Source organism: Fistularia commersonii, chromosome 7 (assembly GCF_037954325.1).
Source record: "Fistularia commersonii isolate RoL2024-O1a breed Wild chromosome 7, RoL_Fcom_v1.0, whole genome shotgun sequence".
Classification (NCBI taxonomy): Eukaryota; Metazoa; Chordata; class Actinopteri; order Syngnathiformes; family Fistulariidae; genus Fistularia; species Fistularia commersonii.
Window position 1 is genome coordinate 9,760,078 of NC_141290.1, and position 18,494 is coordinate 9,778,571.

Here is an 18,494-nt window from a genome sequence, read left to right on the forward strand (position 1 = left end):
TCTTTTTATGGAATATGTAGCAGAGAGGGGGCATGTGGATGATAAACAGAAGGGGCTCTGGGGCCGAGCCCTGGGGCACGCCGGCATGGGTGGGAAGAGCAGAATTAGAGCTGGATGAGCTGAGGTGATTCTTCAGTTTTATTCCATCTGTTTTTTGGCTCAGGAGATGTCATTCCCCACCGTTGGCTATTCGCACTCAGACGGACTCCAGATGGCCCCGGAGCTCCGGACAAAGTCCAGACCACCTTCAGAAAAACCTTGCAATCACTCAGGGCTGACTTGTTAGTTCTCTCGCCCGTCGGACGGAATTTGGTTCCGTGGCGCGTCATGGAGGAAAGAACTTCCCGTCGGCCGGGAAGCGGTTCTGGACTCACTTCATTGAAGATGCGAAAACATTGTGTTCGTTTCTGTTCTCTGGCTGGAAACGGAGAGTTTAATGCAAATCTGCGGTTCTTCAGTCCAGCGGGTTTCCGAAGAGCGTTTGTGGTTCGAGGCGGGTCTCCAAGATTTCCTGTTTCGGAGATTAATGCACCAATAACAACGGGAGAGGCTGGGATTCCACCGCGCACCTGTTTCCACTTACCAGGAGCCACGGGGGGAACGCTGGCGAAGACCGGAGCTCTCACTGCTCACTTCGGCTTCCAGGTAGAACAAGTTGGTCTTCCAGTATGGAGCTTCCAGGATCTTCAGCCTGGGTTCTCTCTATGTTCTCCAACACAGTACATCTCCATGTTCTCCCCATGGGGTTCCTTCTCTATGTTCTCTCCATGTTCTCTTCCTTGAGTAGATGAGTTGGTGAGCAGGTTGCTTATCTTATCTTATCTTATCTTATCTTATCTTATCTTATCTTATCTCATCTCATCTCATCTCATCTCATCTCATCTCATCTCATCTTATCTTATCTTATCTTATCTCTGTTTTTGGCCCCTGTGATTGACAGGCGACCTGTCCATGTTAAGCCCCGCCCCCTGCCCCTACACCGCACTGGATTGGCTTTGAGGTCGGGAATCGAGGCCCTTTTAAAAGAAAATGGTGAGTTTTAGGAGATAAACCGCACGAGAACTCGACTCAGAACACCAACGGGTAATCAATTGTCACCATTGGAGAACCCGAAAACCGAAGCCTGGTCTCGAAGGCTGATTATAGTCCACTCTGTGTGGTGTAACACCGGCGCTATTTGCCGTGCCGAGCCATCCGGCGTGTTTTGGCAGGAGCTCGGAAAAAAAACCGACATGAAAAAAAAAAAAGATTTTGACCCCAATGGCTATGAAAGTGCAACTCGGGGCTTTTTATCCTTGGAACATTAACCGTGTTGCGGTTTCAAAACACGTCCTGCTTGTTATTTGTCTTACTTAACGTGTCAAAATCCACTGATACAGGGAGGTGCTGCGGTCACGTGGCTCAGCGCAGGTGCAATATTGCTGTAATAACAGTGTAACAGCAGTGTAATAATAGAGTAATAACAGCTAACACGACAGTTTCCACAAAAGCCCAACTTTCGCGCCTCAACGTTTTTCCGTGAGAATTCGCCCCCGCCCCCCCCATCGGGTTTTTTTTGTTTTATTTCGCATTCTGATGACATCCAGACACAAGCGGATGACTCGAAAGTGATCGCGATGCCAAGGGAATGTGACAGCTGTTTACACGTCAAATACAGACGCTCTATAAAGTCACCTCCACTGTTTGTATGAGCAAACTCGCCCTTTGCCTTAGAGACTGAACCAATATGAACAGGACTGTACCAACACACGCGTCCGTCTGTGATGATTTATTTTTAAATCTGCGTTTCATTGGAAAATTGATTTATTCCCCCAAACGCCGCTGAATTTCCCTTTTTCCCTGAATTTCCCAGACGGACGACCAACAAAACCAATCAGCACACTGATTCAAAATATGTATTTATTTAAAAATATACTTTATTCTTATCTTTTTTACGATGACAATTCAATTTCAACACATAAACAAGAGAAATGTTGCGCCACAGGATTTCAGTTAAGAGCTCTGCGTGATACAAAAAAAAAAAAAAAAAAGAAGATAAAGACGCGGTTGCTGCGAATTTCCGGAGGAATTAAAACAGGATTCCAATCCACCGGAAACCTAGAATGGGATATACAAATATACTATTAAAAAAAGAAAGAACTGAAAGACGGACATTACACCACTATTCACCCATTCATTCATATGTTCTATAGAGACACACCATTCACTCCTTCATTTACAAATAATTTCGAGACAAACAACCATTCACCATCTCATTCATGTGCCATATAGAAATGCACTACCATTCACTTGCTCATTTACATGTCATATAGAGATATACAACCATTCACTCATTCATCCATATGTTATATAGACAACCATTCATCCTCTCATTCACGTGACACGAAGACATACAGCTTTTCACTCTTGTATTCACACATCATGTTGACACGCAACCGTTCACCCTCTCGTTCATGTCATATAGAGACAAATTCACTCATTCATACGTACGTAATATAGAGACGTACAATATCACACCCTCATATAGAGCCCAGAGAACGTTCATTCGTTCACTCACACGTTAGGACAACTTAGAGTCACCGGGTTTTTGGACCCGAGCAGAGAACATGGAGGCTCCACGCTGAAAGGTAGGAATCCAACCGGGGACCTTCCGGCTGCGAGGCGGCGGCGCTAACAGCTGTGCCGCCATTGGAAATTAATTGCTTATTTAACAACAAAAAAAAAACAAAAAAAAAGAAGCAAAGTGATAAAGTGCTTATTCAGTTAATGTCACATGACTGCGGCCAGATGAACGCAGACGTTGCTGGACGCTGACATGAGAACTTCGTAGAGGAGACGGACGTCCGGGTGACGGGATCTCCTCGGGGTAATCGACGGGCAGAAGATCCCCTGAACCTTCACCCGCACACCCGATTGCGTTCGGCCGGGAACCTTTTACATCATTCCAGTTTCGACTTTTGCACACCAACGTGCGGCGGCGCACTGCCTGTTGACCCGCCCCCGTCGGAGTGAACCCTCACATCGCCCGGCGCTGAGGCAATAACTAAATGTTTGCTCGGGTCCGCAGGGGGAAGGCGGCTAGGGTTCACGTTCTCCGGCACGTCTGGCACTTTGCGGTTTGGGGAGGGGGGCGGCGGAGAGATTTTAAAACGAAAAAGCGAAAAAATAAACCAAAACGAGTCGAGCTAATGCACTTGGGAGGGGGTGAGGATTTTAAAAAAAATAAAGCGACTGCATGTTAGAACTGAAAATCGTGGAAAAAGACGTCCCGTGTCCTGTCACCTCGGAAGCGGCGATACCACGCCGAATGTAGCCGAAGCTCCGCGCGGAAATCCGGCGTCTATGTGCACCCGCAGGACTCCACGATCATGTCGGGGACGTCGGTCTTGACGATGCTGTGCTGCGAGTTGAAGTACACCATGGAGAGGGGCCGGCGCTCGGTGGGAACGCAGCAGGAGGACGCCGCCGTGTTGATGCCGTTGACCTTCAGCTGGCTGAGCACGGTGGCGTGGAAGGAGGACGCGATGCCCGGCGAGCCGGCCAGGTGGTGCGGACACTGGCCCATGCAGTAGTTCATGTGGTAGCCCTCGGGCGCGATGATCCAGTCGTGCCATTGGATGTCCTTAAACTTGATGTAGAAGTCCCTCTTGCAGCACACCGTCACATCGGCGCCGCAGCGCAGCGAGCGTTTCCGCAGCGCGTGCTTGGACGGGTTGTCGCGGAGACGCACCTGGGCCACCAGGAAGGGCTGGTAGGGGGTGTCCGGCGAGCTGTCCGGCGCACACAGGTTGACCCCGCGCTCGTCGCAGCTGACCTCCAGGCGCAGACGGTGACGCCCGCCGTCCAGGAAGGCCTGCAGGGTGCGCGTGATGGGGAACGTGTGCCAGTTGCTCTCCTGGACCTCCAGCATCTTCTCGATCACCAGGGTGCGGTTGGAGGACGGCCCCGCCGCCGTGAGGAAGACCCGGGCGGGGAGGCGCGGCCCGCCGGGAGGCGACGAGCGCACGTAGATCCAGAGGGCGGACTGCAACACCTGGATGCTCTGGCCGTGCTCCTTCAGGAACTGGAAGGTGAGACCCAGGTCAGCCTTGCCGCTGCTCCAGGTGTCATCTGCAGATGGGGGAAGCGGGGTGGGTTAGAAGACGTAAAGACACTTTTTTTGGCGCGCTTTGCGCACAGATTTGCAAGCCTGTGAAGGGTGGAAGCGGACTCACTGGTGTCAGCGAAGCTCACTATCTCGTAGCCCTGGTCCTTGGCCGGAGGGCTGCTCTCCAGCTCCAGGGTTCCGTCCTGCCGGACGCGGCCGGAGTGCAGTTTGCGCAGCGCGGTGAGGAGCGCGGCCCGCGGCACCGCCTGCGGGATGCTCGGTCTCTCCTTCAGCCGCAGCTTGTCCAGGATCTGCCGCTTGGCGATCTCCACCATCAGGCGCTCCTCCGCGTCCGGGTCCGCCGGCGGTGACGAGCCGCCGCAGGATGCGCAACCCGCGGCGGCGAGACCCCAAAAGAGGAGGAGGAGGAGGACGGGAGCCGGGAGCGGAGCGGGAGATGTCATCCTCGGCGTGCGTAAAAGCGCGGATTCCTGTTTGCGTTCTCGGGTGCGGGTGAGTCGGGGTCGGCTGGTCGTCTCTCCGGAGGTTCCTGCGCGCTGTGCGGGGGGAGCGGAGTGATGCTTCGCTCTCCGAGCCGCGCAGGATATCTGTGGTAATCCACCAAAATTGGTGACACGTCGGAGGGACGCACCAATGAGCGCATCGAGGCGCGGGATGGGGTGGGGTGGGGTGGGGGGAATTAAAGCGCACACACGCACGCACACACGCACACGCTTAAGTGACTCAAGCAAGTGTCACCGAGTGACGCACAAACGCACTCTTCTCCCCCTTTCTCTTTCTCCTGCGTTTCCCCGTTTTCTCCAAGGCGCCGTGAACGCAACATGAGCCTTCCACTCCGGCGCCCTTTGACCCACATTCCGCAACCTGTTGGGGCGTCCACGTGCACGCGCCGTGTCCGCAAGACGCGCCCCTCCGTGTCCGCCAGCGCGTCTCCAGCCTGAACCCGGAAAAAACAAAACAAAACAAATGGGAATCTATAGCATGACGTACCATTTCGGCCATTCGTGGATTTTGTCATGAGCTTTCTAAACAATGAAAATTTCATTTTTATTTATATACATGTTATTGCTTGCAAATCATCCCAACCCTCACTACACTTCCCTTAAGTTGAGTGTGAAGCGTCCTGCTCCAGCTCCAGCAGCGGCATTGCGGTCCTTGGCCGCCTGCATGCGGCCAGTTGCGGGAACTACAACAGACTCGGGAGGCCGGAGGCGGGGCTTAAAGCTGTCAATCACAGGCTCGTCCAATCAGTAACGCTCTTATTCAGTCCTACGGACACCCGCAGGTCTTGGGTGAACCTGGCGAGTGCATCGAACGCTCCATAAGAAACATGATAAACACTTGAGTTGATTTTAATGAAATCAATCATAAGACCTAGGCTTAAAAACGCCCCAAGTTGCAAACAAATCAGCAAGTGAACAGTTTTCCATCAAATTTTGAATCTTCTTCATGCTTCTCCGTGTTCTTTACATCGTCCATCGTTGTGTTCTCCTCTTCTAAGGCTTTTCTCAGTAAGCTAGCCGTCATTGTGGCTCCCAAAAAGTTAACTGTGCGAGTGCTGGTGGTGTTAGGAAGAAGCAAAGAATTCCAGTGGATCTAAAGAAGCATTTAATAGCTACAGCCGAGAGCGGTGTTGGTGTTACAGATCTCGCCGAGCACTACGACACGGCAAAGTCTACCATCTGTACCATCCTGAGGAACAAAGATGCGCTAAAGTTGGCTGATGTGGCTTGAGGGGCAGCAACGCTAACAAAGCAAAGGTCTCAGGTCTGAGAAGAATTAGGAAAGTTATTGTTAGCTTGGATTGATGAAAGACAACCAGCCGGAGATAGTGTTAATGTCAGCGAGAGTCTCATATCCGAGAAGGCTTTACTTTTGCTGATTAAGCGAAGGAAACAGCGAGTACAAGTACTTGGCAAGAAGAGAAAGAACAGCAGAAACACAGCAATATTGAAGGTTAGTTTTAATTCCTTTCTGGAGTAGCTCATCCGAGCTATCTCAGTCTTGACCTCAGCTTGAGGAAATTCTTTTTCACTGCTTATTAAAACCAGATATGGGTTTTTTCGTTTCAAATGCAGTGTCGAGGGGGGGGGGGGGGGGGCACGGGACAACGTCTCCCTGAGCCGGTCTCAAGCCCGGATAAAAGTTGAGGGTTGCGCCAGGAAGGGCATCCAGTGTGAAACTTTTGCCAAAAACCAAACATGCGAATCAAACCGAGTAATCTCATACCGGATGGGTCGAGGCCCGGGTTAACAACAACCGCCATTGGTACCGATGACCTACAGGGTACCAATGGAAACTGGGCTACTGTGGGACAAAGATGGAGAGAGGAGGAAGGTGTGTTCGGAAGCAGAGAGAGAAGAGGAAAGGCAAGAGTCTGGGACTGAGAGTAGGGACTTTGAATATTGGGACTACGACAGGAAAAGGTAGAGAGTTGGTCGACATCAGAGACAGAAGAGAAGGAGGTAGAAAGGTAGTAAGGCTAGGAGCCTAGGAGCAGGCTTTAAGTTGTCCTATCATGGTACTGACAGGAAGAGAAATGGAGTAGGAGTTACCTTGAAGGAGGAGTTTATTATGAATGTTCTGGAGGGGAAAAAAAAAGTCAGATAGACTTATGAGTCTGAAACTGGAAATTGAAGGTGTGATGCTCAATGTTGTTTGTGGTTATGTCCCGCAGGTGGGATGTGACTTTGAGGAGAAGGACAAGTTCCGGAATGAGTTAGATGAAGTGATGCAGAATATCCCCAGAGGTGAGAAAGTAGTAATTGGCGCAGACTTCAATGGGCATGTTGGTGCAGGCAATAGAGGGGATGAAGAAGTGACGGGCAGATTCGGTATATAGGATAGGAGCACACAGAGGGACAGATGGTGGAAGACTTTGCAAAAAGGATGGAAATGGCAAAATGGCAAAACAAAGGGCGTACAATGACTTGTATGCTCAGTTGGACAGTAAGGAGGGAGAGAATGATCTATATAGGTTGGTGAAACAGAGAGCTGAAGACGGAAAGGATGTACAATAGGTCTTGGTGATTAAGAGGAAAGTACAGATGCTAGAAAAGTGATGGAAAGAGTGCTTTGTAGAGCTGATGAATGAGGAAAACGAAAGAGAGGCAAGGGTAGAAAAGGTGACTATCGTTGACCAAAAAATAGCACAGATTACTAACAGGGATGTGAGGAAGGCATTGAAGAGGATGAAGAGTGGAGAGGCAGTTGGTCCTGATGATATGTGTCTAGGAAGTGTCTAGGAAAGGCCGCGGTAGAGCTTCTGACTAGATTATTCAACAGGATCTTAGAGAGTGAGAAGATGCCTGAAGAAGGAATGAATGTTAGTTGCAGCAAGACAGAGTTCATGTGTGGGAATGACAGGAACCCAGGTGGAACGGTGAGGCTACAGGGAGTGGAGATCAAGAAGTTGGAGGATTTCAAGTACTTGGGGTCAACAGTCCAGAGCAGCGGAGAGTGTGGCAAAGAGGTGAAGAGACGGGTTCAAGCAGGTTGGAATGAGTGGAGAAAAGTGATAGGGGCACTATGTGATAGAAGACGATCAGCGAGAATGAAAGGAAAGGTGTGCAAGACAGCGGGATTCTGTATGGCCTAGAAACAGCTACAATGACTAAAGGACAGGAGGCAGAGATAGAAGTTGCAGACATAAAGATGCTGAGGTTCTCTTTGGGAGTGACCAGGATGGATAGGAGTGGGAATGAGTCTATCAGAGGACCAGCACATGCTAGATGTTTTGGAGAAGAGGTCAGAAAAGCCAGACTGAGATGGTTGAGTCATGTATAGAGGAGGGATAGTGAATATATTGGTAGACGGATGTTGGAATTGGAATTGCCAGGCAGGGGGTCGAGAGGAACAGTGAGTCAACTTTCTCCATCTAACTCTATTCTCTGTATCCTCCTCTCTCACACCGACTACCTTCATATCCTCTCTCGTCCATAAATCTTCTCTTTGGTCTTCCTCTAGACCTCCTGCCTGGCAGCTCCGGTTCCAGCATCCGTCTACCAATATATTCACCATCCCTCCTCTGTACATGACCCATCATCTCAGTCTGGCTTCTCTGACCTTCTCTCCAAAACATCTGACATGTGCTTTTCCTTCGATAGACTCATTCCTGATCCTATCCATCCTGGTCCCTCCCAAAGAGAACTTCAACATCTTCATCTGTGCGACCTTCCGCTCTGCTTCCTGTCTTTTCGTCATTGTAACTGTTTCTAGACCATGCAGCATCACTGGTCTCACCACTGTCTTGTCCACCTTTCTTTTCATTCTGGCTGATAGTCTTCTATCTCATTCTACTCCATACTACTCCATAGTACTCCTCCACCCATCCCAACCTACTTGGACCTGTTTCTTTATCTCTTTTCCACACTCTCTGTTTCTCTGGACTGTTGACACCTAACTCCTTGAAATCCTTCAACTTCTTGATCTCCACTCCCTGTAGCCTCACCGTTCCGTCTGGGTTCCTCTCATTCACACACATACACTCTGTCTTGCTGCGACTAACCTTCATTCCTCTCCTTTCCAGAGCATACCTCCACCTCTCTAGCTTTTCCTCAACCTTTTTCTTTTTTTTATTTACATTTTTTTATTTTTGTGTATCCATTCTACATAGCCTTGATACCATACACTGTCTCTGTTTATGTGTATATATACCTTTTATTTGCCTTTTTCTTCCTCTTTTCACCACTTGCATGCTTTTATACCCCGCAATGCTGCCGTGACAATCGAATTTAAGTCTATCTCATCTCATATAAAAACAAACAGCCGCCCTGAAATCAGTATTTACATTACAATTATTGATTAATCATGCAATTACTTGTATTACATTGGGATTCATATACTGAGTGGGCCCAGCCTTTCATCACTTCTATATTCATGTATTGATTACCCAGGTGGATGTGCACCAGCTGAACCTACAATCTAAAAGTCGTCGGTTCGATTCCCGGCTCACATGAGTGGACACCATCTATTTTTGTGTATGATTCTTTCTATATAAATTCCATATATATGTGATTTAATTTTGAGAATAGTCCTCTGCTTTTTCATCGGCGAGTAGGAAAGAAAAAAATTGTGCGTGTGAAATATTACGGAAACTAATAAATATTTATTTCTTCAAAATGTGTGTGTGTGTGTTTGTGAAGAAGCGAGAAAATTGGATGCTTGTCTGCATACAAGGAGAGTTATAAGAAGTAATGTGACGCATTAACGTCACCGGGAAGGCAAAGTACATAAGTCATGGTGCAGTTATACAAGAAAGAGCTATTTGTTTGGAGTACATTTTCAAGTAACAGACCAGCACAACAAGTATTATTTATTGGTGCTTAACATATGGAAAGCAGGGGCAGCTCGGTAGCGCAATGGTTAGCATTTCCACCCAACGGCCAGAAGGTCCCTGCTTGGATTCCCACAGGGGGCATGGTTATCTTTATGATGTGTCAGTGAGAGGGTGAACGGTTATATGCTCACAATCACTTGATACTTCCATACCTCATTGTTTAATGTAACAGTGCACTATACTGTTAATTTTTACTCCGTCCATCCATCCATTTTCTACCGCTTATCCTGCACTCAGGGTCATGGGAGATGCTGGAGCCCATCCCAGCTGTTATTGGGCGAGAGGTGAGGTACACCCTGGACTGGTGGCCAGTAAATTGCAGGGCCACATAAAAAAAATCCAATTTTTTTCCAATTAGCCCGCTGCATGTTTTTGGACTGTGGGAAGAAAACCAGAGAACAACCACGCAGACGCCATGCAAACTCCACATGGAAAGAACCCCTTGTCGGATTCGAACCAATGTCCTTCCTGCCGCGAGGCCGAAGCGTCATCCATTGCGCCATTATAATGATTTCATTAAGCTGAGTTGTGATGTTTTATGTGATGTGAGAATGGCTTAATGTCTTTATATGACGGGTAAATAAGAGAGTGATTGGTGTCAACATGGTGGTGATCAATGAGAGGGTGAACGGCTGTTTGTCTCTGTATGGTGCGTGAATGACGGAGTGAAGGATCGCATGATGTGTACGAGATGTATGAAGTGTGCGACCCGGCAGCCCAGGGGATGAATGAATGAAGGGGTGGAGAAGAGTCTCAGGTGTGGCAAAAGAGTCAGCAAGGGTGAAAGGAAAGGCGACAGAGATGATCCGGGCTGAAGGATGCTGAGGATGCAGGAGGCCTGGAGGAAGAAGAGCGGAGAGGAGATCCATGGACGGGGAGGGGGAGAAGGTGGTGTGAAAGGAGGAGAAGATGCAGAAGAGCAGAGTCTTTTACATGGAGGAAGGTGGTGGTTCTCCTGCAAAGATCTGAATCCCCCCCCACCATACTCATGCACGCGCACACCGGAAGTGAGAAGTAGCGCGCGTTCTTGCACGCGGGGAAGAGTCAGAGAGAGAGAGAGAGAGAGAGAGAGAGAGAGAGAGAGAGAGAGAGAGAGAGAGAGAGAGAGAGAGAGAGAGAGAGCGTTTTGCTTCTTTCCGGGGGCGAGGGAGGGGGGCGTTCTCCTATCATTTCCCCGTCGAGCCGCCGCGGTCCGGCCGGTCACCGCGCCGCCGAACCCCCGCCCCCCTCGCCGAACCCCCGCCTCCTCCTCCGCCTCCTCCCGCCCCCCTCCACCTCCAGCGCGACGCCCCGCCAGGCGCCGTTAGCGCTCGCACCCTCTCGTCCCTCACGCGGCGCTATTTTGACAGTCCCGGGGTCGCCGCCAGCCGCCGCTACCAAGCTAGCGGCTAGCATTAGCACTGGTAAGTCATTCGCGGCGCTAGCTTACCGCACCGGCCAGCGGCGGCTATTTTGAGAGCTGACAGCGCCGGCACGGCGCTCCGAGGAGAGTCGGCCCTCCGCGAAGCCACATCGCGGCCGCGGCGAAGCGACTGCGGGGTGTCGCGCCGGCGTGTCGCTCACGCCGGGTAGCTAATGTACACTGAAAGAAAAGGCTAGCTAGCTGGCTAACGTTAGCTACGCGGCTAGTTGCCGTGTGTGGCTAATTATACGCACCGGAGGAAGCGAGGCTAATGCTCGCAGCTAGCTATTGTTAGCGTGTAAGCAAGCTAATATTTTCAGTGATCCGCACTGCCTCGGCTCTGACTCCACTGCCATCTGTTCTCTCCAGACGCAACTTGACCGGGGTGGGGGGGATTCTCCGCGGAGACTTTCCACATTCAGCGGCTACACGGTGAGCTGAACGCCCGACGTGACTTTTTATTGTCAAATTCAAGTTATCAGTGATCCGTGGTCGGACTTGCAACGTTCTCCACGCGATGGCCATGTTAACATCTAATCTTAGTTAACAGCCGACTGTTCCAATCGGATGAATACGTATATTCTCGTTGTAAAAAAAAAAAAAAAACAGAAACATTGAAGTTTCATTCTCTGGCTGGATGTAAAGAGAAGTCTGATAGGAATCGTGATCGGAGCCTTCCTCGGCTGCTGACAACAATGTGTTATTTTTATCACCGAACCCCTGACATGTGGAATCTAGAGGAAATAAGGTGTTGTAGCAAATGGAGGAAACGACAGAGCCAGGAATTAGTCGGTGTTCAGTGGGTGTCAGGACCGTCTGCAGACTGATCTCAGGGGTGCAGGTTTTCCAGTTTGTGTCCCCAAATTGTCACAACACTCTTTTATGAGTTTGTGGTCATAGCCCTACAGCATGAATGTTCATTTTGTTATCAAGGCATTCACTCATTTTTTCTGCTTTTCTCTTATTTTGAAATCACAAAGCCTATTCTCAGGTCCGTTCCCCAGAATCCCAAGACCTCGGTCTTGGACGGAAGCCCCTTGTCAGCGGTCTTGTCCCCCTAGCAAGGACGATCCTGATAAGAAATGCAGATTATTGTCGAGAAATCTCCTCAGACCGCGCGGCTTCGGTCTGCCCGAGCAAACAACTCTGCGTTTTGACACTCAGGCTGAAAATAGATGGCGAGGCTGTTGTGTCAAACAGAGGTGTGATCACCGGAGCTGTGATTCAAACATCCGCTCTAAGGAAAACGGAGGCAAAAGGAAAAACATAACCGCGAAATTACAAAGATGTTCAATCTAAACGGTACCCAACGGTCATGTGATATTGAGAATTGTCAAACGGACGGCACGGACTTCCAAAATAGCCACATCCAACAGTCTTGAATATGACCAGAGTTGGTCGCTCACTTTATGGCATTTTCTAAATGTGTCCAGGAGTATCCTCATGATTAATCCCAGTATTAACAGACGCCTGCTATGCTGTTTGTCCCTCAGCTGTATGTGGCCCGTCTTGAGCATGACTGCTGGTCTTAAGGCCGGCAGGGTTGAGATTGGCTTTAGCCATAGAAGGATTTGAGTCATTGAATCAACAGTGTGCTGTTGCTAAGGCCAACTTTGAGGAAGATGGAGTGCGTATCTTCCCGGCCGTCGACGCGCTCGAGCGAGTTTCACGTATCACAATTGTGTTTGTTATCATATTGTCAACAGTTGATTCATTGTGCGGTAGTGTGGGGGAGTGTGGGAACTGAGATGAAGGATGAGGAGTTTTCTCAGGTCTGCCTATTCATTTTTTTTCTTGTTTGCTGAATCCATGCCTGCAGTCCTTTTTCACCCCAACAAATGTCAAACATGTGATGTTATCGGTTCCAGTGTCTCCTCGCAGATATTGCAACCGCCTAGATACAAAAGCGTTTTATTTCTTTTTTTTTTTTTCCGCATCGCATCTGACAGATGGACTGTCATGGCAGGACATGATCTGTCTTGGTGTCCGTCAGCCCTGGTATCCATATCTGCTTCAGTTTCTGAGTCTCTTGTTTGCAGCAGAAGCAGAAGAGCTGCTTTTTCTAGAGAGATTTGAAGAGCTATTTATAGCCGAAGCACCATGCGTGGTGCTGTTGCTGCTGCTCTCTCTCTCTCTCTCTCTTACTCTCTCTCTATCTCTATCTCTCTCTCTCTTGCTTCTCTTAACCACTCCTGCTCCTGGTTCTCTGTCGCGCTCCATCTTTATTTGTTCCCTCTCATTTTTTCCCTTCTCTTTCATTTTCATTTTCAACACGCCCTTCCCCTCTGAGGCTATTCCTAAACGGAAGTTTCCGCACCTCGTCTTTCATGGCTCGCTCTGATGTGAATTATTGATCGGAGCAGGAGGGACATAACTGGTTGCCTGGCTTCGAATCTTGCCCCGGATTGGCCAAAGCCTCCCATCTAATTGTAAATGCATTGTTTTTTTTTATTTTTTATTTTTTTATTAGTCATCCCACATGAAAATAGAACTGTCATCAGACTTTGAAGACTAATCTTGAGTAGGTATCTCTCTTTCTTCCGCCTTTTCTTCCATGCAGGTCTTTCGCTCACATTCAGAATCAAGGTCTAACGAGTCAGTATTTTTAGCCTCCGGGTGATTATCGCCAATTAGAAAAGCAACCAGTTGCGTGAAGCCATGGATGTCTTTGCCGGCTGATTCAATGGCAATTTTCTCAGTCTCCTAATGGCTTTACCGCAGGAATATGTGGCGTGTTGTCCGTTCTGAACGGTTTATCTGCGGTATCTTTGGTCACTGATCCTCGCTCAGCTCCTCCCTCCTCCCTAAGCCTTTCACTGCTTCCTTATAGCCTCCTGTGAAACAGCTTACCTGGCTATTCGTGCACCGGAGAAAACTGTCAGACTTTCTCAGAGGCTTACAGATGGCAGACTCTCAGCCAGCATGTTGCACGCTGGAGCCTCTTCAGGCCTTAACTGATTTTTTTTAAAATTTATTTATTTTAATGTCTAATTAATCGAGCAAAGGCCTTTTAGGAAGTAGCTCTGCACAGAGACCGTGAGTGCATTGTTAGTGGCATGCAGTCAACAGAAAATCATGTGTGTGTTGGTGAGTATGGGGCTGGTAATATACAGTAGCTGTGTGTGTCCACTTGTTATTAAGATTGAGTGAATAGTCATTTAAGTGAAACTTAATCCCGCAGTGTGACCTCTACAAGCCATGTCAGGGCAGACAGAATATAACTAGCCACTGCTCAAAAAGGCCACAAAAAGGCAAGCCACCTGTAGAGCCCTCTTAAAATCCAGAGGTTAAAAGGATCTTTGCCAATAAGTGGAGACATGTATTTTTTCATGTTATGCGGGTCAGGATGATCCAGTTCTGTTGTCGCGTTGTCACGAATTAGCCAGCAAATGTCTGTATTCATGTCGTGGGTCACATTGTTAGCATGTAAGCACAAGTGGCGGCTTATTTAAGCCAGTTGGCGCTCTTATCGCCAACTCCAGCCAATGACAGTCTGCAGTCGGTGCAGGGACCGAGCCAGTTTCCACAGATTGCGTCGGTGACAGAGGCTTGCTTCGAGCAATAGAGTCCTGAAAATTATTGCATGTCACGCAAGTGTGCGTGTGCACAATTAGTGCATGACTCCGGTGAAATGGATTCTTCACTTTTCTTAAATGCCCCCATAAATAAACAACTGGACCTCACTGAGGAGCGTTTGTGTGCAGCGGAGTTACAGCCAGCTCCCTCTGTTCGTTTTCACTTTTTGCCAAAGCTCCTTTTATTGACCGGTGACTGAAGCTCCTGGATAGATTACCAGTCGTGTGTTTTGCAAAAAGACTGGATCAAACATTGCACACTTTCAACGCAAAGCAGTCTTCAGATGGATCTTCTTTGTGTTTGGGTATTGCTTAACAGGCCAGGCAAATAGAGGTTTGAGGACGCATTGGAGTTGTTGTCTGTTTGGGACTGGCTGATGGCGGTGAGGTCCGCCGCTCTTGATAGATGAAGGGGTGCGGGATTGTTGGGATGCGGTGAGAGATGAGCATGTGCGGCGAGTGCTTTGCATATCCTAAAAATAAACATCCGCGAGCTCCTTACGACTACCCCGCTTTACCACGGAGAATTGTAAGGCTCGCCAGGGTGTCAATCATATGCAACCATGCGTTGCATCACCCCCCCCCTGCCTAAACAATAAAAATGCTGAACAAGAAAATAAAAATCCAACCTTTTTTTTTTACATTTCCTTATGACCTCTCCGTTAGAATTATCCAATCCAAGAGCTCTGAATCTGTAGACTCCACTGGATGTTGATGTGATTCGGGGCAGGAGAAGGGCTACTCTGAATAATTTAGGGACGGTAACTGACGAGATGAGCTGCCCGGCAACACGTATAAAACGTTACCACAGTGAAACTGACACCCAAGATTTTGGGGTTTGATAAGATAGGTGTGTGTGTGTGTGTGTGTGTGTGTGTGTGTGTGTGTTCTGTGTGAGGGAAGTAAATACTTCAAATTAGCAGTAAGGCTTTTTTCAAAACCAGGAAGTCATCTGCATTTAAAATGGACTGATCTTTGCATCTGTTTACGTGAAAACCTCATTGCGATAGCGAGATCCGACCATGGGTGACGTTCACATCCTGAATTTGCCGAAGAAGCCTTGTCACTAAAATAATTAAATGTAATATTGTGGAGCCTCTTACCACAGGGCATACTTCATTTTGTATCTTTGTTACAGCTTGTATTGTACTATTACTAAAATTGTACTAATAAGTGGAAACTGTCCTCACAAAATATGTCCGCTACCTAATACAAATATAAGGCAATATAACACTGGCTTTTTAAACGTATGGCAGCTCTCTGGAAATAATCTCCTCCCATGGTGTGTATTGTCGTACCGCTCTGCACTGCAGCCCCCTGTGTGCAGAACTTCGTCATGGGCTGAAACCCACCTCGCTTTAATTATAATGTTGTAAGCAAGCAAGACCTAGGAATTTGGTTTAAGGCTTTGCAGCCCGCGTTCACTGTACCAACACAGTTTGGGATTTGGTCATGGGTCGCTCAGCCATCATTGCATGTTTGGTGGTCAGTTGAACAGTACACATCTGTCAATTGGGATGCTTTATTAGAACTACTGAAAAATCAAGGAAACTGGCTCTAATAGATATAAGCCAAAGGACTTCCTGGTTGTAGAATTTGGATTTTGAGGAAAAATGTGGGTATCCAGCTTTCCGAAAGAACGATTACAGGGTTTAACGAGTGTTTCCAGGTTGCTGCGTTTCTACCATCAGCTCGTCTTCCATTCCCTGACGCTGACGTTCACACATCCTTGGCTTGAGCTTGTCCTCGTCCTGTTGAATTGTTCGATCACGATGCCCGCTCACGTGCCGGCAACTGAAACATCTTCATCTGCGACGCAGGCATCCCTGGATAGTTGCCACCTGACTGGGAGTTCCCTGCAGATATTTCCTTTGCTTCCTTTTGATGCTGAACTTTTGACTTCCATTTTTTTTTTCTTTTTTTGTTCACTGGGTCTTTTTAGCCATTGCTTGCAGGGAGGAGGGGCTGGCAGAGGGGCTGTGGGGCTGCAGGGTGAAGATGCAAATATGTCGTCTTTGGGGGATCAAAGAATTTCCCTGCTAATGAGGTGTTTTCATTATTTTTGCCTCACGTCTTACCCCTTCAAAGTGTTTTTCGCCCCTTGCAGCAGTGCTCTCTTCCCGCCAGTAGCTGTCAGTGCTCAATGCTGGTTTGCTTAATCTTGATACGGACGTTCCGATAGCATCCTCACATTTTCAAATTGGAAAGTGACAGACGGTGACTCTTCCGGTTTTCCTCCTTGGAATTTAAAAAAAAATCTTAGCGCAGTCTTGTCTGGTTGTTGTTATGTGGATTAAAATAAAACAAGCGAGGATCTCCTTAAAAAGGAGGCTGGTGGAGGAGAGAGAGAATGATATCAAAAGGGGGGGGGGGGAGTGAGTGAGAGGGAGAGAGAGAGCGAGTGAGAGAGAGAGAGAGAGAACCAGGCAACCAACAATACTTTCTGCTTCCCCGTAGTGCTTGTGCTTCATTCAGAAAAAGACAGGGGGCAGTCATAGTAGCAGTCTTTTTTTTGTGTGTCAATTGTCATAAAAGCCATTAGCATCACGGAGGTGTCGGTACCTGCAGAGAGGAAGGGAGCACAGCTGTGTGGAGGAGGAGGGAAGAATGAGCCGAGGACCGCGACGGAGCTGAACCCGAACTGCGGCGGACTCGAACACCGCAGGAAATGGAAAATATCCAGCTCCGTCGCTTGTCAAGAGTTTGGCCGTCGCTGTTCCCCCTCCCCCCTTCCTCCCCCAACCTCCGCGATAACGTGCTCGTATCTTGGAGGCGCCTGATCTGATTTGGCCGGAGGTTTCGCCGAGCTCAACTCTTTCAACACAGTAAGCACGGGCTTTGTGCAGCGGCAGAATGTCTTTGCGCACTTTGACATACCCATTCCATGTGTTTTGTTTTGAAGGTAAACAAAACGGATCCACCTGTTTTGTTTACCTTCGTAGCAGCAGCGATGCTACGTTATGGAAGCTTGCCGGAAGTTTCTGAAAGCGCACACGTGTTCCAGTGCAGGTGTTGTCACCATCAGAAGAAAAAGCTGTTTCAGCATATTTAGGGCATTGCAGGGTACGAGACTATAATTTGTAGTTACTTGAATGGCATTCATGTGTGTGTGTATGTGCGTGTGCCTGTGCCTGTGCCAAGTGACCAGTGTATGCATATGTATTACGCTGATGTAACAAGGAATTCCCTTCCCCCGTGTCCCTGTTTGGGAGGATAGCGGGGGTGGTCTGGTGGGGGTGGAGAGTCACAAGCGTCACCGCAACGCAGTCGTACTGAAGCGAGAGGAAGACAGGAGGGGGGGACACACGACAACCTGAGCTTACGTAAGGCAGCATATTGGTAGTCGTGGGTTTAATGGACCTTGAAGTTTATCTTCAGTTATCACTGTGGCTTGAAGGTGCTGTCGGCTGCAGTCGCGCTATTTATTTTTCTTGGCGTGTTTTCTAAATGCATCTGTAATAGGAAACACTCTTCTGATCTCTAACGGCGTGCATTTATGCATGTACATGTCAGTGTTTTCTCCATTATATGAGGAGGGAGGGTGGTTTGCAGAAGCAGCAGCATTGAGGGGAATAGAGGAGGTGATAGATAGAGAGAGGTAGCAACACTCTGAGAAAGCACAACAGCAGAGCCCTCTTGAATAAAAAATCTGTTGCTATAAATGGCAGAGCGTCCTCATGGACCGCTTCAGGTTCAGAAGACCTGGCTTTCCCTTCACCGCTCTGATGTTCTCACTCCGTTATGGATTTGGCCGCATATTCTTCACCGAGACTTCTTCCTTTTTATAACATTTTTCAAATTCTCCCAGGCTGGAGAAGATGGCTGTTTATGTAAAGGTGTGTGTGTGTGTGCGCGTGTGTGCATGTGCGTGTGTGTGTGTGCATGTGTGTGTGTGTGTGTGTGTGTGTGTGTGTGTGTGTGTGTGTGTGTGTGTGTGCGTGTGTGTGTGTGTGAAAGCGTGTGCGCGCACGCCCTCTCATATTAAAGCAAATCAAGATGCAGCACAATCTGGAGTGTGGCACTCCCAAGTCAACAGGCTTGATATGAGTTCATAAAATGACAATAAATACC

General features: G+C 48.5%; 2 protein-coding genes across 5 annotated transcripts in view; one reads left to right on the top strand and one right to left on the bottom strand.

Moving 5' to 3' along the window:
• Positions 1-1,894: 1,894 nt before the first annotated feature.
• On the bottom strand, positions 1,895-4,666 carry LOC147232710 (inhibin beta B chain). The gene is made up of 2 exons (XM_086148826.1): positions 4,215-4,666; positions 1,895-4,110 (listed from the first exon to the last, which is right to left on the bottom strand). The coding sequence occupies exons 1-2, from the start codon at positions 4,549-4,551 to the stop codon at positions 3,341-3,343; spliced, it is 1,107 nt and encodes a 368-aa protein (XP_086004952.1). The 5' UTR covers positions 4,552-4,666; the 3' UTR covers positions 1,895-3,340.
• A 5,916-nt stretch (positions 4,667-10,582) lies between these two features.
• Positions 10,583-18,494, top strand: part of r3hdm2 (R3H domain containing 2) — a 38,176-nt gene continuing 30,264 nt past the window's right edge. For 2 of the 4 annotated variants that reach the window (XM_086149728.1, XM_086149731.1), the window contains exon 1: positions 10,585-10,849. The gene's annotated coding sequence lies outside the window, so the exon portion shown is untranslated. Of the gene's footprint in view, positions 10,850-11,216; positions 11,281-18,494 lie in introns of those variants that run through there. The other 2 variants (XM_086149730.1, XM_086149729.1) reach the window with 2 other exon arrangements.